General features: G+C 44.1%; 1 gene segment (V, D, J or C); it reads right to left on the bottom strand.

Annotated features, from left to right (window-relative positions):
- Positions 1 to 6,301: 6,301 nt before the first annotated feature.
- The window catches only part of LOC144480936 (Ig heavy chain C region-like), a 35,201-nt gene continuing 17,597 nt past the window's right edge, over positions 6,302 to 23,905 (bottom strand). The window contains 3 exon segments of the C gene segment in view: positions 6,302 to 6,416; positions 7,132 to 7,214; positions 9,450 to 9,577. Of these exon segments, the coding sequence occupies positions 6,302 to 6,416; positions 7,132 to 7,214; positions 9,450 to 9,577 (326 nt within the window).

The raw sequence follows: 23,905 nt of genomic DNA, 5'->3' as shown, positions 1-23,905 counted from the left end.
TTAGGGGGGGGGGGGGGGGCTTCTTCACGCAGAGTGTGGTGGGACTGTGGAATGAGGTGCCGGATAAAGTGGTAAATGCGGGGTCACTTTTTACATTTAAGAAAAACTTGGACGGGTTCATGGATGAGAGGGGTGTGGAGGGATATGGTCCAAGTGCAGGTCAGTGGGACTAGGCATAAAATGGTTCGGCAGAGACAAGAAGGGCCAAAAGGCCTGTTTCTGAGCTGTAATTTTCTATGGTTCTATGGAATATAAATAAAATGGATGCAATATCGAGATTCTGATAATGTTCAGCAACAAACTTAAATCCTGCAAAAGTCGCTCATCCTTAATGTGAAAGTTTTACTAATGTTTCCAATCGGTTTCAAACCAATGACTTTTGTCGTATAAGGCGGCACGGTGGCACAGTGGTTGAACTGCTGCCGCACTGCGCCTGGGACGTGGGTTAAACTCCGGCCTCAGGTTACTGGTAGAATTTGCAAGTTTTCCCCGTGTCTGCGTGGGTTTTCTCCGGGTGCTCTGGTATAAACCATAGAAACCATAGAAACCCTACTGTGCAGAAAGAGGCCATTCGGCCCATCGAGTTTGCACCGACAACAATCCCACTCACGCCCTATCCCAGTATCCCTACATATTTACCCGCTAATCCCTCTAACCTACGGATCCTGGACACTAAGTGGCAATTTAGCTTAGCCAATCAACCTAACCCGCACATTTTTGGACTGTGGGAGGAAACCGGAGCACCCGGAGGAAACCCACGCAGACACGGGGAGAATGTGCAAACTGCGCACAGACAGTGACCCGAGCCGGGAATCGAACCCAGGCCCTGGAGCTGTGAAGCTCTTACAGTCCAAAGCTGTGCGGGTCCGGTGGTTTGGCCACGACAAGTTGCCCTTTAATGTCAGGGGGATTAATAGGGTAAATACGTGGGGTTAGGGGGATAGGGCCTGGGTAGGTCGGCTGTCAGTGCAGGCTCAATGGGCTGAATGGTGTCCATTTGCACTGTCGGGATTTTATGATGATCACTACACTACAGAAATGACTGGCTACTAGAAACCTAAAGGGACTCTCATAAATTGCGACAAATGTGCCGTCATTCAGTCGCACTTTGGATGTTTGTTTCGGACAACTCGGCTGCTGTAATTAGGAATGCGGCAGACAGACTGATTCAACAATGGTTGAAAATGTCAGACAACAATAAGAGGCCCTACGACCCATCATGTCTTTTTCAATTATTTTATAGAGAGCTAACCAATTAATGTGCCGGTGCGGGTTTGGTGGACCGAAGGGCCTGTTCATGTGCTGCACTGTTCTCTGTTCCAATCTAAATTTCCTCCGCTCATTCCATTCTTCTCAGTTTCACGTCATTGTCCACTCCCCATTTGAAGAAAGAGTTTGTGCGGAATCCATGCGCAGTTTGCTAAAATTAACAACGTTTCCCTGACCCAATGGCATGAAATATTGGATTCAGCTTCCCGATATAGTTTTTGACATAAATATTATATATTTATGCAATTAATTTCATATCGAATTGAGAGAACACGGTTATTCTGATGAAACATCTCCTCATTATTTCTCAATAATATATATATATACTCCATTTGCTTCAGAACCTGTCCAGCGAGGGTGTAACGTATCAGCGGGAAATCATTCTTTCATTTTAACAGCGTCCCGGTTAGATCAAATACTTAATGATTGCTAATTTGGGTTGAGATAATTAGTTCTCTACCGGAATCTAACAGAGGATACATTTGTGTCTTGGTGCTGATCTACCAGAATATTTGGAGGGTGCCTAAATTGGCCCGGTGTGAGGTTTCTGTATTGGACATTTCCCATTGTGTGACTTTGTACCATCGCACTGCAGAGTAACGAACGGAAGTCTCCAATCTCTGCGCTACTTTCGCGATGTCAATTGCGGAGATGTTGTCTCGTTTGAATGCCGCTGTTCAAGTGATTATCCGAATTGGAAACTGTCCTGGGTTCTGCTGACACCCTTCCAAAGAACAAAGAACAAAGAACAATACAGCACAGGAACAGGCCCTTCGGCCCTCCAAGCCCGCGCCGCTCCCCGGTCCAGGATCGAATCCTGAATCCAGGATCCCCGCCCAATTTTTCAGCCTATCTACATACTAATATCCTATCCCCGAGCTGTCCCTCACAGCTATGACGCCTTGTTCATCACAACCTATTAACTCACCCCTACCCCCCCATTCCAGACCATGTGATCTCCAGGGAGAGGCGAAAACCCAGAGTGAAAACCCCAGGGCCAATATGGGGAAAAGAAAATCTGGGAAATTCCTCTCCGACCCCCTGAGGCGATCGAAACGAGTCCAGGAGATCACACTGGCCCTGATCGGAAAATGCTTCCCAACCCTATTCATTTCCACTTCCACGAACACCATATGAATTCCCTGCCCCCGAGACAGGTTCCCAACTATCCGCAGTCTCGCTCTGTACTGGCACCAGCAAGATGATCATAGAATGAAGCCTTGAAACGAGAAACAAAGAACAATTAGCCCGCGCCGCTCCCTGGTCCAAACTAGACCACTCTTTTGTATCCCTCCATTCCCACTGCGAAAGATCTGAGAAGTGTACGGATGAGTGGGTACTCCCCAAAACATGCCTGCACTGAAAGCTAGTTAGCGCCTCTGAAGGACATTTTGGAATCTGGTTAGAGCGTGTGCTGAAATGGATGTAGAAACGAGTCAACCTGGAGGTTTATGACCAATGATGAAATAAGGCAAATCCTAAGGCATGGTGTTGTGATGAAAATTGCGCCTCTCTGCAATTCTTTTAGTCAGCTGTATTTGTAGGAAAACGCTATTTTCTTGAATACTGTTCCTGGCACTGATAAAGGGCGCTCAAGTGGTTCTGCTCCTCAGTAAATTGTACACGGAGCAAACTAGATATTTACACGTGGTTCGTATCACTGTATTATATATAAAAGTGAAGTCTTTGAAAAGTGTTTTATTCATTGCTATTAGTCCTTGCCATTACAATACAATGGATAGACTGTGAAATTTTACTCTTGTTAACCCGTGTTTTCCTTTACAGTGCGCATGGTGCAAAGTTTGGTGGGCGTGCTGTACAGTTCACCACATGTCTCTATTGACTTAACATTAACCTACATCACTGGCACTTCAGGGGAGAGTGAGCTGGACATAATAAAATTGAGTTGTGGCACTGGAAAAACTTAAACATGATATCTTTATCGTTTAATTAATTTTACAAACACGGTAATAGGATATGTCACCACATTCCTGAATTCCTCTCGAAACTTAGTCTGGGTCACAGCATAAATACAAGTGTTTGTACAACAACTCACAAGCTGCAGCATAAAGCCCATTTCCAATACAAACTCAGGAAGCCATACAGATTCATACCCCAAAACCCACATTCGCCACCATACAGAATACACCATAAACATTGTCCAAAATAATATGAAATTTGCTGAGATGACAAATAGCAAAATGATGGATTTCCTTCGGTTTTCCATCTCTGGGTCACTTGTACGCTCTCCACTGCTGTTACCTCTGAGTCTCCTTCGGGCTCTGTTGGCCACTAATACATGTCTGATGGTTAAATTGTTGAGCAGCAAAATCAGAACAAATGGGACACACGGAGTAAAGATATTATGAAGGAATTCGATTGTTGCCCAGACCTGAGATTCCATAATGCCACTTCGCACCTCACAAAACCAGGGGAAATTGATAAGCCAATATCTCGGTGACAGCATGTAATACCAGAAAATATTCTTGAAGGCACTCAGCACTGTCACCGTCCCCAAGACAACAAGTGCGATTTTCACATTGCAATATTTATCTTTCAACTTCTGCCAACAAATTGCGACAAATCTATCAAAAGTGAAACTGACAGTGAACCAGACCGAGCAGTCTGTTGCTGCATAAAGCAGGACAGCGTGAATATTGCACACATGGATAGCATATACAAAACTAAACTGTTTCCAATAAACAATAGGAATGTGCCTCAATATTAGGTCAATGATAACGACCAGTAGATCCGCTGCTGCCATGGCCACCAAATAGCAAGTGACACATTTGGAGAGACCACATTTACCCCGGCACAGGATTACAATCGTCAGCAAGTTAACTGCATGGAAGGAAAAAAAAACATTCTGTATTCATTGATCTCATACCCATAGCGAAATCAGTGCTAAAACAGCAGTAGTGTGTGAATCGGCAGTCGTAAAACAGACGGGAACAGTAATAAAGTACACAATTTCGGGAATTAACAATTGTATCGATAAAATCACCAGAAACACGAATAGCAGGGAGGAGATACTAAATGACAAGGATATTAATCGTGTTAAAACGCACCTCGTCTAATTAATAGCTGGATGCAGAGACTTACCCGGAACACCAATAACAGCCAGAGTGGGGTACAAAACCTCCTGAACTTCAATGAGAAAATTTGTTATCTGTCCGTTTAATGAAAGACTCTTCGCCATTTTCAGCATCTCTGTGCAGCGGCTGATCCCTGTTCGTGCCGGGGGTGATGGTGTCACCCACATTGAGGAATGACACATCGAAAATGTTTCCTTATTAATAGAGGAGGAAAACCCCTCTGGTGGCATAAGCGGAGATCTATGGGGACCGATGTTACTTGCAGTCACTGAACAGGCATGTTTTGTTAACCCTTTTGAAACCAAAAACATTATTTTTACAAGATGCGGAACTAAGCTCCAATATCAGAATGTAATTTCCAAACTCTTCCAGTTCAACAGATATACCGGCTCACAAACTCTTGCACATACAAGAAGCACACGAGCCGGTGGTCATAAATAGAAGAGAGGGCAGAAAGAACCAGAGAGAACCAAACATGTCAATCCGGAACAACATTGATTAGGTACCGAAATAAATCTGACCCTATTTGCTCTATCAAACACTGTAAAAACAGGCACTGGACTGATGTGATACAAGAAATGTTCCCGTCCACTCTGTCCACTCGCTCTCTTCCAGAATCAATCCCGCACACGTTTTGGATACCGAATAAAGTTTCCCCTGGACTGTCCCATAAAACATTTTAAAGGTAGATAGAGAATGAAAAAGCTACAGGTTAAATCTCTCTCTGCACTCACCAGCAAAGACTGCAGGAGTAGCTATAGCAGGGACAAATACAGCGAGATTCTCCTTCGATCAGACCCAATTTGATGTGACATTGTGAGAGGAATAGCTACTTTAAGTAAACGAAAACTATACTTGATTCTATTGAGTAACTTGCAAGATATACAATTCACATTTAATTATATATGTTAATGATTTTAACTTGCGAGGTCATTTCAACGGACAGTAAAGATTCAATGACATATTGGAGCCAAATAGATGTCAGGCCAGTTAACAGTGACAGATCTAACTCCACAAAGGACATGAATCACGCAGATGACATTGAAGGGCAAAAATATGACTGTTTCATGATTACAATTACTGAGGTTGGCTTCCTATTCCAGATATCATTCTACTAAGTTAGTGACGTTAGTACCATCGAACTCGTGATCAGGTTTGGACACTATCCCGTGCCTCACTGCACTGAAGTACACCACAACATGTTTTTTTTTAAGTTCATTCATCAGTGTCACAGGTAGCCTAACATGAACACTGCATTGAAGTTATTGAGAAAATCCCCTAGTCGCCACACTCCAGCGCCTGCTCGGGTACACTGAGGGAGAATTAAGCATGGACAGTGCACCTAACCAGCACATCTTTCGGACCGTGGGAGAAAAACAGAGCAGCCAGAAGAAATCCACGCAGACACGGGAGACCGTGCAGACACTGCACAGATGTTGACCCAATCCTGGAACCAAACCTGGGTTGTGGCGCTGTGAGGCAGCAGTGCTAACCGTTGTGCCACTGTGCCGCCCTATCTCACAATTGAACTCCTTAGCAGTGATAGTGCTGGACCTTGTCTCCTTGTTCACATATACTTGAAACCATCCGCCAGCTCTTCCATCTCTCAATGTGAAGAAGGGATAATGTAAAGAACTGTCTGCACAAAACTAGAAATTTGATAGAGGCGATTGTGATGCGGTAAAGAAGCAAAATGCTTTTTCCATCAGTTCAGCAAATAATCAAGTTCTGAAATCCCTCCAGGTGACAACGCTAAGCTGCCAAATCAGCAGTAAAGCAGGCAGAATTATGTATTGAAGTAAAATTAAAGATAGTGCTTGTGAGTCAGGAAAGAACAAAGTAATTTATCCATGCGTCTATCTATCTATCTGTTCCTCTGCTAATCGGCCTATCCGTATAATGTCACTCTATCTATCTTCTGCTCCCTCGTCAGGTAACTATTGGTAACACATGTTCCTATCCCGATGACAGGGGTACACATTGCACTCGATTTGAAACATTTGTTCCTCCACCGCACTCAGCTCCTCGACTTGGGATATTCCAAGGAGGCCACTGTTAACACAAGAGAAGCAAGAGGCAGTCTCAAAAGCTATTTGATCCAACACGATCTTCTGAACTCACGAGAACCAGGTGGAAATAAACGAGGACCATCTCAATTGGCTGAATCGCATCTCACGAGATTTGTTTGAAATTGCAGGAATATCAGTTGTCCAGAAATCCAACTGCATCGTTAGTTAATTCGGTAATGAGTTTAAATTTAAAGATCACCACACATTTGCCCATCAGCATCCAACATTCATGAGGCTGACGTGTTTCTCACCGAAACGCCTGATATTGCTGCTGTTTGGAAGCTCAAAAGCGACTGGAGTCTATTTACGCTGGAAGCCCATTCTCCCGCCTTTTCCTGGAATCTTTGATCTCCTTACCAATCAAGAACTTATCTATCTATGTCTTAAATACGCTCAATGACCTGGCCTCAATAACCTTCTGTGGCAATGAATTCCACAGATTCTCCATCCTCTAGTTGAAGAATATCCTCCATATCGTGGTTCTGAAGGATCGTCCCTTTACTCTGAATCTGTGCACTCGGATCCTAGTCTCTCCTACTAATGGAAACATATTTCCCATATCTACTCTATCCAGGCCTTTCAGTATTCTGTAAGTCTCAATAACATCCCCCTCATCCTTCTAAACTCCATCGAGTACGTGACCAGGTGAATAGGGATAAATGAATGTCCACTGACAGAGCCAACCCTTTTATAAATACCTTGATAATCTAGTGCTGATCGTTTCCCTGCAGTTTGCGCTCAGGTTCTCAAACCAAGCCCCTATGTGAACCAAACCTGCCATCTGCACCCCAAAGAAATGAACAAAACCTGTAACTTGACCAAGAGGAAAAAGCAAAGCGCTCGTCTGGGATTCGAAGCTGAGACCTCTTACACACTTTTTGTCAGAAACATTTAAAGCGAGAACCACCCCCCCAGATCGACAAACCAGCAAAAGGCGAGCCATTGAAGCTACAGATGCTCTCATTGCCATGCAAAGCCAATGAGGCATCTGTAGCGAATGTGGAAAATGCTGGAAAATCTCAGGAAGTCAGACAGCATTTGTGGACAGGGAAACAAATCTCATCTTTCATCTCTATGACCTCTGATTAAAACCGGGAAAGCAGGATTTGGCTATTGAGTTGGACAATCAGCCTTGATCATGATGAATGGCGGAGCAGGCTCGAAGAGCCGAACGGCCTCCTCCTGCTCCTATCTTCTATGTTTCTATGTTAGAAATGCCTAATGTCTGAAACAAGTGAAATTTAGGAGGGAGGAAAGATATAAACAGGAAAGAGCTCTGATAGGGTGGAACTCCGAAGGGATGAAATGAGAAAAGACTTTGCAGTTCCTGGCCTTAGGGTGAGGTAACATAGAATCAGAGAATTATTACACCACGCAATGAGGCCATTCGGCCCATTTTAACTGTGCTCGTTCTCTATTCGAACAATGGCAGGAACAAATGATGTGTCTGTCGGAGTCGTAAACAAGGAACAAATGTAATTTGTTTCAATTACACGATTCAAACCCAAATCTGTAAAGGAAACAAAATGGGGGGCAGAACTTCCAGTGTGAAATTGTTGAACTCAATCTGAGTGTGACAGCTGGAAAGAGCCCAGTGGAAAGATAAGGTGCTGTTCCTCGAGTGAATGTTGAACTTCTTCAAATTCTGCAGGAGGTCGAGGACCGGGAGGTCAACATTAAGATGCAGCTCTCCACTCAGTTCAATTCTCCACTTCGGCTCTGTGGATTCATTGGTTCATGCCCCAGCGAAGCAAACGGAAATCTTGAGCATTAATTCCACGCCAAAGAACTCCTGCGCAGACACTACCTCTGAGAAAAATTTCCAATCCAACCTCAACTCACCAAATACTCTGGCACTTTGAAACCCACTGCCTGGCAATCTATTTCTGTCCTGTATGATATTCCTGAGACTTACTTCCTATTAATTGGAACGTCGAAGTGCATAAAATGACTCTGTCTTTTGACATAAGTCAGAGAGCTGTTTTTGGCTGTGCAGTCACTCCGCCTTTGCGATTTTTGATAAAACGATGTAAAAGTGATGGGTTCCATGATCCGGTGGCTTCTTTGGTGAATGTATAAAGGTGCAAATATAACTGACAGAGGACTGGAGAAATCTACCTCTCAGGGACATGCGGGTGGTGGGAGGGTTGTGTCGGTAATTAGGTGGGGGTGGGGGAAGTAGTGGGGGGAGTGGGGGAGCTGGAGGGAGAAACTTTAACAGGGGAAATGAGAAATGTGGGGGGAAACTTGGAGAAAAAAATGGAGCAAAGTCCACATTCATTAATTTGTCGTTCAAAATGTACTGACAATTTCGCAGAGAACATCTTACGGAGAACTGTAATTTAAATGTCACAATGTGTGGATATAACAAATGAGAGATTCATTGAGAACAGATACACGTGGTCTGAGCCTCCAGCTCCCTGCACAACGGTAAAATACTAGAGAGCAACCATGGCCTCAATATTAAAGAAGAAAACATTTGAGCATAAGGAGCGAGAAATCCTATCTATTTACACGCCAACTATAACTAAAATAAAAATCCATTAACCCTACAATCAAAATTACCTCGCACATTTAAAAATACATCAGATTCATCATTCTTGTGAGCTACAGATTAAGAATCCTCACAGCTGCTCGGGAGTACAGGACTTAAATATTTTTGAAAAGACAGATATGATTTTGAAGGATCTGCACATGCAAAGTAAAAATAAAAATTTTCAGCAAGATCCCTCTTATTTCACCAAGACATCTGGCATCATAAAATCAAGGCATCTTAATTTCATAGTCATCAAGATGATATATTTATTTTTTAAATCCAGATGTTCCCACAAACACGGCAAGAAATCATCACTGCCCGAAGTTTAACTGATCACTCGACCTGTACGAGAAATAAAAGAATGAAACAAACATTTAATGACCTGTTGCAGTTATCTCAGATGATTTTTAATGAAACGTGTGAAGTTTTTTTCAAAACGAAGTTGACAGATTAAAGAGTGAGAGAGTTTCATCTTCTTACCTTCACCAGAGTGATTGCAGTTCTGTAGAAAATGCTGAAGACAAACAGAGTGATGAATGTGGCAGCGGTTGTCCAGATGTTGCCATTATCATCTTCATAGTCTTCGTTCCAAATGTATTCTGTGGAATCTATGGAGATGGGGAAGTGAAGATTAATTCGGCCATGTATAATCTTGTTGTTCTTTTACTTCCTCTCTTATTTTCCGAAAGCAATTATGTTGTTCTATATTTGAACTTTCAAATTATGCCTACTTTGAGTTAATCTCTCTCAGCAATCTTTCCCTATTCCTTGATACCACAGCGTGTTTCCCTTTATTGCCTTGCGTTAGCATCCTGGACCACACCACCAAAGCTTTTGGCACTATCACTTTACAGACCAGTAACGTTTTGTTCACAGCAAACACTGTGGCAGATGGAGTTCAATCCAGGTAAATGCGAAGTGATGCATTTTGGTAGAACTAACGTAGGGGGGAGCTATACGATAAATGGCAGAACCATAAAGGGTGTAGATACGCAGAGGGACCTGGGTGTGCAAGTCCACAGATCCTTGAAGGTGATGTCACAGGTGGAGAAAGTAGTGAATAAGGCATATGGCATGCTTGCCTTTATAGGACGGGGCATAGAGTATAAAAGCTGGGGTGTGATGTTGCAGTTGTATGGAACATTGGTTCGGCTGCATTTGGAATACTGCGCCCAGTTCTGGTCGCCACACTACCAGAAGGACACGGAGGCTTTAGAGAGAGTGCAGAGCAGGTTTACCAGGATGTTGCCTAGTATGGAAGGGCTTAGTTATGAGGAGAGATTGGGTAAACTGGGGTTGTTCTCCCTGGAAAGACGGAGGATGAGGGGTGACCTAATAGAGGTGTATAAAATTATGAAAGGCATAGATGGGTGAACGCTGGGAAGCTTTTTCCCAGGTCGGTGGTGACGTTCACGAGGGGTCATATTATCAAGGTGAGGGGGGAGGTTTAACACGGATATCAGAAGGACGTATTTTACACAGAGGGTGGTGGGGGCCTGGAATGCGCTGCCGGGCAAGGTGTTGGAGGCAGACACACTGGGAACGTTTAAGACTTATCTAGATAGCCACATGAACGGAGTGGGAATGGAGGGATACAAAAGAATGGTCTAGTTGGGACCAGGGAGCGGCGCGGGCTTGGAGGGCCGAAGGGCCTGTTGTTGTGCTGTATTGTTCTTTGTTCCTTGTTCGTTTCTTTGTCCCGAGAGAACCAAATTCTCCCCATCCCTACCTGAAATTTGCGACTGTTTATTTCCAAACAATGACCCCCTTGTTCTCGGGCTGCACTGCTGCCTCACAGCACCAGAGACATACGTTCCATTTCTGGCTTGGGTCACTGTCTGTTCAGTATCTACACGTCCTGCCTATTCTGCGTGGGTTTCCCCCGGGTGCTCCGGTTTCCTCCCACAGTCTGAAAAACATGCTGGATAGGTGCATTGGCCATGATAGATTCTCCCTAAGTGCAGCCGAGTAGGCGCTGGAGTTTGGCAACTTTTCACAGTAACTTCATTGCAGTGTTAATGTAAGCCTACTTATGACAATAATAAATAACCTATAAAACTTAAATCTCCCACAGGAGAAAGCATCCTTTCTACATCCACCATGTCAAGACACCGCAGGATTGCATATGCTTCGACCAGCTCGCCTCTTACTCTTTTAATCGCCAGTGAACACAAAGTTAGCGTACACAAACTGTCCTCAGAAGATAACCTCCATGTATTGTCTGGTGAACCATTTTTTTTTAGAAATCTTCTTGCGCATTTACATCCTTCCTTCAATAAAGAAATCAATACTCCAGAGGTGGCCCCACCAATGCCCTTTTTAATTGACGCATATGCTCCTTCCCTTTGTATTTAATTCCCCTCATGATACACGATAACACTCTACTAGCTTTTCTAATTACTCTTGTACCTGCGTACTAACAGTTTGTGATTCATGCAGGAATACAGCCACACCCCTCTGAACCTCAGAGCTCTGCAATCATTTCAGTAACATTTCGATAACATGTTTCTTTTTCCAAATGCAACAGTTTAAATTTCCACAATTGCCTACATTATATTCCATTTCAATATCCCAGTAACATAACCATTTGTAACCTCCCCATATCATTTTCGAAACTTACATTCCGACCCATCTTTGCGCCATAAACAAAGCTGGTAACAATCCGTTCATTCTCTTCATTCAAGTCAGTTACATCATTGCAAATACTTGAGGACACAGCGCTGACCCTTGTGCATACTGCTCGTCATTTCTTGCCAACTAAAAATGACCCATTCAGTGGGAATGGAGGGATACAAAAGAGTGGTCTAGTTTGGACCAGGGAGCGGCGCGGCTAATTGTTCCTTGTTTCTCGTTTCAAGGCTTCATTCTATGATCATCTTGCTGGTGCCAGTACAGAGCGAGACTGCGGATAGTTGGGAACCTGTCTCGGGGGCAGGGAATTCATATGGTGTTCGTGGAAGTGGAAATGACTCGGGTTGGGAAGCATTTTCCGATCGGGGCCATTGTGATCTCCTGGACTCGTTTCGATCGCCTCAGGGGGTCGGAGAGGAATTTCCCAGATTTTTTTTCCCCATATTGGCCCTGGGGTTTTTCACTCTGGGTTTTCGCTTCTCCCTGGAGATCACATGGTCTGGAATGGGGGGGTGGGGGTGAGTTAATAGGTTGTAATGAACAAAGCATCGTAGCTGTGAGGGACAGCTCGGTGGACAGGATATTGGTATGTAGATAGGCTGGAAAATTGGGCGGGGATCCTGGATTCAGGATTCAATCCTGGACCGGGGAGCGGCGCGGGCTTGGAGGGCCGAAGGGCCTGTTCCTGTGCTGTATTGTTCTTTGTTCTTTGTTCTTTGTTGTTCTCTTCCTTTCCTGTAAGTTGGCAATTTTCGATATGTTACCCCCCAAAATCATGAGTTTTGCTTTTACCCCTTCTTTAACCTTTGATGTGATACCTTATCAAATGCTGTCTGGGATCAAAATGCAATACATTAACCAGACCGCCTTTACCTACAAAACACCCGAATATTTGATGAAACACTATTCACCGTTCACAAAACCATGTTTACTCTGTGCGATTCCCTAGATTTGTCCGAAGTGCCCTGCTGTAACTGTTTTTAACAATAGTATCTGACATTTTCCCCGTGACAGATGTTAAACCAACCTCTCATCCATTGACTCTGTCTACGCTTGCCGCTGCCTCGGACAAGCAGCCAACATAATTAAACAACCCACGCACCGTGGACATTCTCTCTTCCACCCTCTTCCGCCAGGAAAAAGATGCAAAAGCCTGAGTTCACGTACCAACCGACTGAAGCACAGCTTCTTCCCTGCTGCCATCAGACTTTTGAATGGACCTACTTCGCACTAATTTGATCGTTCTCTATACCCTAGCTATGACTGTTACACTACGTTCTGTACACTCTCCATTCCTTCTCTATGAACGGTGTGCTTTGTCTGTATAGTATGCAAGAAACAATAATTTTCACTGTATATTTATTTGTCACAAGTAGGCTTGCATTATTATTGCAACGAAGTTACTGTGAAAATCCCCTCGTCGCCACACTCTAGTGCCTGTTTGGGTACACTGGGGGAGAATTTAGCATGGCCAATGCACCGAACCAGCACATAGAAACCCTACAGTGCAGAAGGAGGCCATTCGGCCCATCGAGTCTGCACCGACCACAATCCCACCCAGGCCCTACCCCCACATATTTTTACCCGCTAATCCCTCTAACCTACACATCCCAGGACTCTAAGGGGCAATTTTTTAACCTGGCCAATCAACCTAACCCGCACATCTTTGGACTGTGGGAGGAAACCGGAGCACCCGGAGGAAACCCACGCAGACACGGGGGAGAACGTCCAGATTCCGTACAGTGACACAAGCCGGGAATCAAATCCGGGTCCTTGGCTATGACTGTAACACTATACTGTGAGGCAGCAGTGCTAACCACAGTGCCACCGTGTCGCCTGTATACTAATACGTGACAATAATAAATCAAACCAAATCAAAAAGTCACCTCTTTAGTTTTGTGCTTTCTGCCTCATTCCCTTCTTGAGCATTCCAAGCCAGATTCTCCTTGCCAACAGCAAGCCATGAGCTGCATGGATGTTTTTCTCCTGCTTCACATCCTCTGACTGGCGAAAAATTGTCTGATCCTTGAACTGATGTTCAGTGGACCTTTGAACTGATTAGCATGACCTATCAAAACATTGCAATGAGTTCTGCTTTTGTTACTGGCCGGACCAAATATAACCAATATGATACATCTGTGTCTTGAATGCTTCAACCTCCACAGTTGTCAGGTTATAAAACAGTCAGCCACAATATAAAATGATTTCATGACATTTCATACATATGTGCTTGAAACTGTGGTATCTTGTCTTTCCCGTTAGGTGCAAAGTAATCCTGAATCAGTTTTTAATAATCTGTCGTTCTGGATATATTATGTTGCGATACCTAAGGAAGTGTATTACCTGATAATGATTTCCTTAACCATCGTTTCAGATAACTATTCAGTTGGAGACTGTGAAGAACGCGATAGAACAGTACGGTCCGAGTTCCAAACGTATGTTTCTATTTGAGAAACTTACAAAGAAAATAGTAGCAAGAGCAGCCCATTCGGCCCTTCAAGCGTGGCCCGCTATTCATTATGATCGTGGCTGAAATCTAATAATTTAAAACCTGATCCTGCCTCCCCCCTTAATCGTGATCACTATCACCCCAAGAGCTATATCTAATTCGTTCTTGAAATCATAACACGTTGTGACATCACAGAATCTCAGAATACTACAGTGCAGAAGAGGCCCTTCGGCCCATCGAGTCTGCACCGACGCATGAAATACCCTGACCTGCCTACCTAATCCCACTTGCCAACACTTGGCCAATAGCCTTGAATGTTATGGCTTGCCAAGTACTCGTCCCAGAATTTTTTAAAGGATGTGAGGCAGCCCGCCTCCACCATCCTCCCAGGCATTGCATTCCAGACCGTCACCACCCCCTGAGTAAAAAGGATTTTTTTCTCAAATCCCCCCTACACCTCCCACCCCTCACTTTAAACTTGTGTCCCCTCGCAACTGACCTTTCAGCTAAGGGGAACAGCTGCTCCCTATGTATCCTGTCCATGCCCCTCATAATCTTGAACACCTCAATCAGGTCGCCCCTTGGTCTTCTCTACTCCAACGAAAACAGCCCAAGCCTATCCAATCTCTCTTTATAACTTAAATGTTCCATCCCACGCAGCATCCTGGTGAATCTCCTCTGCACTCCCTCCAGCGCCTTCACATCCTTCCTACAATGTGGCGACGAGAACTGCACACAGTACTCTAGATGTGGCCTCACCAACGTTCTATACAACTCCATCATGATCTCTCTGATTTTCTAATCTATACCCCAATTGAGAAAGGCGAGTGTGCCATATGTCTTTTTCGCCACCCTATTTTCCTGCCTTTCCACCTTCAGAGATCTATGGAGGAGCACGCAAAGGTCCCTTTGCGCTTTCGAATTTCCCACTATATTTGCTTGTCAAATTACTCCTTCCAAATCAGTTCACACTTTTCACCTGCCGCGTGGAATCATAGAACCACAGAAACCCGACAGTTCAGGAAGAGGCCATTCGGCCCATCGAGTCTGCACCGACCACAATCCCACCCAGGCCCTACCCCATATCCCCACATATTTTACCCGCTAATCCCTCGAACCTACACATCTCAGGACACGAAGGGGCAACTTTAGCATGATGCCAATCAACCTAACCCGCACATCTTTGGACTGTGGGAGGAAACCGGAGCACCCGGAGGAAACCCACGCAGACACGAGGAGAATGTGCAAACTCCATATAGACAGTGACCCGAGCCGTGCATCGAACCCAGGTCCCTGAAGCCGTGAAGCAGCAGTGCTAACCACTGTGCTACCATGCCGCCCACTACTTACTTGTCCATTTGACCATCTCGTCGATGTCTTACTGTAACTCAACCTCACAGTTAACCACCTGGCCAATCCTTCTGTCATCGTCAAACTTACTGATCATAACCCCACATAGACATCTATGTCCTTTATATAAATGACGAACAATAGGGGCTCCAGCACGGATCCCTGTGATGCGCCACTGGTCACTGGCCTCCAGTCACTAAAACCGCCGTCTGTCACCACCCTCTGTTTTCTGCCGCGAAGCCATTATGAATCAACTTTGTCAGATCACCCTGCATCCCATGTGAATTAGTCTTCTTAATAAGTCTCCCATGTGGGACTTTGTCAAAGGTTGTGCTGAAATCCATGTAAACTACATGAACCGCCCTGCCCTCATCCACACAATTGGTTACATGTTCAGAAAATTCAATCAAATTTGTTAGGCATGAGCTCCCTCTGACAAAACCATGATGACTATTCCTGATCAAACCATGCCTCTTTAAATGGAGATACAATCTCTCCTTTAGAATCTTCTCCACTAGTTTCCCAATCACAGACCTGAGACTCATTGGTCTGTATTCCCTGTCTCCACAACCTTCCTTCGATAGTGGGAGCACATTATCTCCAGTCCTCCAGTTTTCCAGTCCTCTGGCACCTCCCCAGTGAGAAGTTTAACCCTTTGTGTGGCTTTTGCTACCAAATAAACCTGTTGGACTTTAACCTGGTGTTGTTAAACTTCTTACTGTGTTTACCCCAGTCCAACGCCGGCATCTCCACATCATGACCTCCCCGTGGCCAGGAACGAATTAAAAATTTGAGTTAGAGCTCCTGCAATTTCCTCCCTTGCCCCGCACAACAGCCTGGGGCACAATTCTTCCGGACCTGGAGATTTGCCCACTTTTAAGCCCGCCAAAACCTCCAATGCCTTGTTACTCCCGATGACAATTTTCATGAGAGCCTTACAGTCTCTCTCTCCCAGTTGCAGAACTATCTTCTCATTATCATAGGTGAAGACAGGTGCGAAATATTCGCTGAACACCCGACCACTGTCCTCTGCTCCATCCACAGATTTCCCGCTCGGACCCTAATTGGCCCTACTCTTTCCTTGGTTATTCTCTTCCCATTGATATACTTATAGAATTTATTCGGATTTTTCCTACTTTTACTAACCAGAACTTTCTCATATCCCCTCTTTGCTCTCTTAATTGATCACTTAAGCTCCATCCTGCACTTTCTGCACTGCACTAATGCCTCCACAGACTTACTTGTTAAAAGCCTTTTTTTTCCTTCTAATTGCATTCTGAATGTCTCTGGACATCCATGGTTCTCTGGATTTGTTATACCTTCCTATAACCCTCGAGGGACCATGTTGGGCCTGTACCCTCCCCATTTCATCTTTGAACACCCCCCACTGCTCTTCTGTAGATTTCCCCACAAGTAACGCATTCCAGCCTTGGCCAGATCCTGCCTAATTTTGTTAAAATCTACTCTCCCCCAATCCAAAACCCTTTTCTGCAACTTGTTAATTTCTTTGTCCATAACAAATTTGAATTGAACCATGTTGTGGACGCTATCACCAAAATGCTACCCCACCAACACATCAACCACCGGCTTCATTCCCCAGAATTAGGTCCAGCACAGCTCCTTCCCTTGTTGGATCCTGTACATATTGACCTAAGAAGTTCTCCTGTATACATTTCAGAATCTCTATTCCATCTAAGCCCTTTACATCATGGCTATCCCAGTTAATGTTGGGAAAGTTGAAATCACCTGATATTATTGCTATTATTGTTATTAATATAATAATAATTATTAGTAATATAATATTACTATAATCACGCTCTTATTATTTTTACACTTCTCGGCATTAATTATTTTCTGTGATAGTGAATTCCACAGATTCACCAATCTCTGAGTGAAGAAATTTCTCCTCACCTCAGACCCAAAAGGTTTACCTCTTCTCCGTGAACTATGACCCCCTAGTTATGACTCAACCAACATCGGGTACATTCTTTCTGAACCAACCCTGTGTAATCCTGCCATATACGTTTTAATGAGATCCTTTCTCACTCTTCGAAACGCCAATGAATATAATGCTAACCCACTTAGTCTCTCCTCATATGGCAGTCCTGTCATCACAGGAATCAGCCTGGTAAACTTCGACTGTACTCCTTGGATTAGAAAAACATCCTTCCTCAGATAAGGACAGCAAAACTGAACGCAATACTCAAGGGGTGGTATCACCAACACCCTACAGATTGCAGGAAAACACTATACACAAATCCTCTTGCTCTGAAGGCCAACATACCACTTGCAATCTTTACTGCCTGTTGTTCCCGCGCACTTACTTTCAGTGACTGATGCACGAGGACTGCAAGGTCCCGCTGTGTATCCAACTCTCTCAATTTACACGCATTCAAATAATAATCTACCTTCATAATTTTGAAACTGAAATGGATAACCTCATTTTCGTCCTCATTATACTGCATCTGACATGCATATTCTCACTCATTCAGCCTGTCCAAATCACGCTGCTGAATTTCTGCATTCTCCTCACAGCTCCCTTCCCAACGACAGACTTTAGCTTAACGTCTGTAGTTGGGAAAATGCTGGAATCCATCATCAAAGAAGAAATAGCAGGCCATCTGGATAAGAATGGTTCGATCAAGCAGACGCAGCATGGATTCATGAGAGGAAAGTCGTGTTTGACGAACTTACTGGATTTTTATGAAGATGTGACTCGTGCGATTGACGTAGCGGAACCGGTAGATGTGGTGTTTTTGGATTTCCAAAAGGCATTCGATAAGGTGGCTCACAAAAGGTTGCTGCAGAAGATTGGGGCACACGGAGTTGGGAGTAGGGTGTTAGCGTGGATTGGGGATTGGTATCCAACAGGAAGCAGAGAGTTGGAATAAATGGGTGCTTTTGTCGTTGGCAGATGGAGACGAGTGGCGTGCCGCACGGATCGGTACTGGGGCCTCAACTGTTTACTATTTACATAGATGATCTGGAGGAGGGGACTGAGTGTAGGGTAACGAAGTTTGCTGACGACACGAAGATAAGTGGGAAAGTGAATTGCGTGGAGGAAGCGGACGGTCTGCAGAGAGATTTGAATGGGCTGAGTGAGTGGGCGAGGATCTGGCAGATGGTGTATAACGTTGGCAAATGCGAGGTTATTCACTTTGGAAGAAATATTAGCAAATTGGATTATTATTTAAATGGAAAAAATTACAACATGCTACTGTGCAAAGGGACCTGGGGGTCCTTGTGCATGAGTCGCAAAAACTCAGTCTGCAAGGACAACAGGTGATCAAGAAGGCAAATGGGATGTTGGCATTTATCGCGAGGGGGGTAGAATGTGAAAGCAGAGATGTCTTGCTGCATCTGTAAAAGGCATTGGTGAGGCCGCAGCTGGAATACTGTGTGCAATTTTGGTCCCCTTACTTGCGAACGGATATATTGGCCTTGGAGGGAGTGCAGAGAAGGTTCACCAGATTGATACCGGAGACGAGGGGTGTAGATTATGAGGAGAGACTGAGCAGATTAGGTTTGTACTCGTTGGAGTTTAGAAGGCTGAGGGGTGATCTTATAGAGGCATATAAGATAATGAAGGGGCTGGATAGTGTAGAAGTGGAGTGATTCTTTCCACTTAGAAAGGAAACCAAAACTAGAGGGCACAGGCTCAATATAAAGAGTGGTCAGTTCAGGGCAGAGTTGAGGAGGAACTTCTTCTCTCAGAGGATGGTGAATCTCTGGAATTCTCTGCCCACTGAAGTGGTGGAGGCTACCTCGGTGAACATGTTTAAGTCATGGATCGATGGATTTCTGATCGCTAGGGGAATTAAGGGTTATGGGGAGCAGGCGGGTAAGTGAAAGTGATTCACTTCAGATCAGCCATGATCTTATTGAATGGCGGGGCAGGCTCGAGGGGCGAGATGGTCTCCTCCTGCTCCTATTTCTTATGTTCTGATGTTAAACCAACTTTGTGTCATCTGCAAAGTTGGAGGTAATGCATTTAGTTGCCCTCGTCCAAATCATTATTATATAATGTGAACAATTGGTGCCCCAGCACAGATCCCTGCAGCACCCAATCATGAATGCCTGCCAATCGGACAAAGACTAATTTTTCCAAGTTTTTGCTTCCTGTCTGATAAACAACTTCCTACCTATCTCAAGACAATACTCCACGTGCTTGATCTTTTTATAGTTCTGTTATGTGAGGCCTTGTCGAAAGCCTAATGCAAGTCTCAATAAACGACATCCATAAATTCTCACTGGTCAACTCCACGAGTTACATCTTCAAATAATTCCAGTTGATTTGTCAAGCACGATGAGGGGGGATCGTATTGAAACTTACAGGATACTGAGAGGCCTGGATTGAGTGGACATGGAGAGGATGTTTCCACGTGTAGGAAAAACTAGAACCAGAGAGCTCAACCTCAGGCTAAAGGGACGATCCTTTAAAAAGAGATTTGGAGGAATTTCTTCAGTCAGAGAGTGGTGAATCTGTGGAACTCCTTGCCGCAGAAGGCTGTGGAGGCCAGGTCATTGAGTTTCTTTAAGACAGAGATACATAGGTTCTTGACTAATAAGGGAATCATGTGTTATGGGGGGAAGGCAGGAGAATGGGGTTGATAAAAATATCAGCCATGATTGAATGGCGGAGCAGACTCGCTGGGCCGAATGGCTTAATTCTGCTCCTAGTCTAATGGTCTTATGGGTGTTCTGGTTTCCTCCCACTGTCCGAAAAACGTGCTGGATAGGTGCATTGGCCATGCTAAATTATCCCTCAGTGTACCCGAACAGGTGCTGAAGTGTGGTGCCTTGGGGATTTTCCGAGTAACTTCATTGCCATGTTAATGTAAGCCGACTTGTGACATTAATAAATAAACTTAAGTGTCCTGCAATCGCTCTCAGACATCCTTGACACCAGCACTCGGGAGGCAACATACCATCCTGGAATTTTTTTTGGCGTTGCAGAACCGTCTATCTATTAATGGAGCTACTTGTCATATCATTAACTAAAGCAATTTTAGCTGTTATTTGTGTCTTTCGGATCAGTTAGCGCCAACTTTGGCGAATGTTGCTGTCAATGAAATACGTTTCAATTATTCTTTTATCCATAGCGTGGTGTTGTTTTTTGTTCCTTGTTTCCTCCATAGATATCTTGATTAATTGGGCATGTGGGCTGACGAATAGCAGATGGAGTTTAATTTAAATAAATGCGAGGTGATGCATTTTGGTCGATTGAACCAGGGCAGGACTTACTTAGTCAATGGTAGGGCGTTGGGGAGAGTTATAGCACCAAGAGGTCTGGGGGTACAGGTTCATAGCTCCTAGAAAGTGGAGTCACAGGTGGACAGAGTGGTGAAGAAGGCATGTGGCATGCTTGGTTTCATCTGTCGAACATTGAATACGGGAGTTGGGTGTCTTGTTGAAGTTGTACAAGACATTGTGTAAGGCCACACTTGAATACTGTGTACAGTTCTGGTCACCCTATTATAGAAATGATATTATTAAACTAGAAAGAGTGCAGAAAAGATTTACTATGATGCTACCGGGACTTGATTGTTTGAGTTATAAGGAGAGGCTGAATAGACTGGGACTTTCTATCTGGAGCGTAGGAGGTTCAGGGGTGATCTTGTAGAGGTCTGTAAAATAATGAGGGGCATTGATCAGTTAGTCAATATCTTTTCCCAAAGGGAGTGGAGTCTAAAACTAGAGAGCATTAGTTTAAAGTGAGAGGGGAGGGATACAAAAGTGTCCAGAGGGGCAATTTTTTCACACAGATGTGGTGAGTGTCTGGAACAAGCTGCCAGAGATAGTAATAGAGGCGGGTACGATTCTATCTTTTCAAAAACGTTTAGACAGTTACATGGGTAAGATGGGTCTAGAGGGATATGGGCCAAACGCAGGCAATTGGGACTAGCTTAGGAGGTAAAAAAGGGGCGGCATGGACAAGTTGGGCCGAAGGGCCTGTTTCCATGCAGTAAACCTCTATGACTCTATGACTCCATATATATTTGTACCGCTTACTTTGCATTATTCTGTACTTGCATGTGTATGAGTGCTGATGTGCATATCCATGCATCTGCATCTGTGTGTGCACCTTGAGATTATCTACCAACGAACATACCTGAGTCCATGTTACACCTCTGACTGCGGTGTTTGTCGTTATTGCATTATTGTGTGTTTCTGTATTGGTATGCATGATTTTGACCTAACATCTGTATTCATGTTTGTTTCTCTGTCCTGGTGTACTTATATCTGTGTTTATGCATGCATTCGTGATTCCATGTCTGTAGTTAATGTTTTGTCCGCATGCATGTTTTTATTCATGTGCAAATATATTTACGTGGCAATGTCCCTTTGCGCTATGCATGCTTATGTGCTTTTCGGCATGTCTGTTAATGTTTGTGGATATGCGTGTGTTTATTCATGGGTTATGAGGAGAGACTAAGTCGGTTAGGATTATATTCATTGGAGTTTAGAAGAGTGAGAGGGAGTCTCATAGAAACTTTCAAAATTCTAACAGGGTTGGACCGGGTAGATTCAGAAAGAATGTGCCCGATAGTGTGGAGTCCAGAACTGGGGTCGTTGTTTGGGGACTTCTCGGACTGAGATGAGGAGAAATGTGTTCACCGGAGAGGGGTGAATCTGTAGAATTCACTACCACAGAATGTAGTTGAGGCTAGAACGTTGTTTGATTTCAAGAAGAAATTAGATATAGCTCTTAGGGCTAAAGAGATCAAAGGATACGAGGAGAGGGCGGGATCAGGATATTGAATGTGCTGATCAGACATAAGCAAAACGAATGGTGGAGCAGGCTCGAAGGGCCGAATGACCTACTCCTGCTTCTATCTCCAAGTTGCTATGTTTCTACGAAATATGTGTCTCTGTGTGTTCTTGCTAATGTCGACTTATCTTTCTCCACATATGTGTGTTCATTTCCAGGATAACATTTCTCTTCATGGCTATATTTTGTGAGAGAATGCAAATGCATTCCTTAATGCTTGCCTTTCTGTGTTCGTGTGTGTGTATATGTGTGTATATGTGTGTGTGTGTGTGTGTGTGTGTGTGTGTGTGTGTGTGTGTGTGTGTGTGTGCTTGTGCGTGTGTGTGTGTGTGTATGCTGGTGATGGCTTTGTATCTGCCTTTCTCTTTGTATGTATGCGTGCATTTGTGTGTGTTTGTGTGGTATATATGTTTGTATGCGCATATGCATACATGCATGCACATGTGTGTCTGTTTCATCTTTGCTCTAGGTTTCATCAAAAACTGTGCCTGATGCTGGTGGCGTGCATAGTAGGGAACATTATTCCCAACTCTTTGCAAAAATATGATATGAGAGAGAGGCAATGTGGTATCTGCTAGCATAACGCAAAAAGATCAACAGGATCAGCTTTAGAAATAAGTCACAGAGCTGTGAAGGATCCCAATAGGCAGTGGCGGATTAACTACCACCCGGGCCCCTAGGCTGAGCTTTAGCAAGGCCCCCTGACCGTGCCCCCTGCACCCTGCCCCACCCTTCGTTGAATAGAATAAAATGACGTTAGGTGACGTCAGAAAACTTACATCGTTGTACTATGTGTAATGTCCTACATGTATAATATCATAAAGTTATATGAATCAATTACAGCCCTTTTATTCATTTATTTTTCATTTTCTTTACATTTGTACTTTAAAAAGCTTCAGTGTTTTTTGGTTTACGAAAGTGTCGATAACAGCATGTAAATCAACAGATCGAAGCATGTCTGATTCAATGTGCATAAGTGCCAGATGACTAAGTTTCTCATCGCTCATTGTTGAGCGCAAATAGATTTTGATCCTCTTCAGTGCCGAAAATGAACACTCAACTGAACAGTTAGTGATCATTAAGGACAGATAAATTCTAAAGCAAATGTATGTATTTGGATACACCTCGTGCAGTCGATCTCTTGCCAGATCCCGGGCCCCCCTCCCTTCCGGGCCCCTAGGCTTAAGCCTACTCAGCCAAATCCGCCACTGCCAATAGGATTGATTATTAGAATTCAATCTGTTGAAATGTGATTAACTGTGACAAGACTTTTAGCAAAATACTACGATGCATAGAATCTATATAATATATATATATATGTGTAGAAGGTCATTCGCATGTGCAATAGTTGGAGCCTTCGGCCGGATAGTGAGTTGTAAACCGAAAATGTAACGAGTCAGTGATAATGTGCTGTGTTAATGATTGTCCTTTCACCTCCCTCTAGTGGAGAGTGCGAGTGTAACATAGAAACATCGAAGATCGGAGCAGGAGGGGGCCATTTGGCCCTTCGAGCCTGCTCTGCCAGTCATCACGACTGGCTGATCGTCCAGCTCAATAGCCTAATCCTGCTTTCTCCCCACAGCCTTTGATCCCATTCGTCCCAAGTGCTGCATCCCGCCGCCTCTTGAATACAGTCAATGTTTTGGCATCAACTACTCCATGTGGTAATGAATTTCATAGGCTCACCACTCTTTGCGTGAAAAAATGACGTCTCATCTCCGTCCTAAATGGTCA

Source organism: Mustelus asterias, chromosome 30, assembly GCF_964213995.1.
Source record: "Mustelus asterias chromosome 30, sMusAst1.hap1.1, whole genome shotgun sequence".
In the NCBI taxonomy this organism is placed as follows: domain Eukaryota; kingdom Metazoa; phylum Chordata; class Chondrichthyes; order Carcharhiniformes; family Triakidae; genus Mustelus; species Mustelus asterias.
Note: the sequence above shows the minus strand (reverse complement) of the source record. Positions and strands in the feature narration are given on the sequence as shown.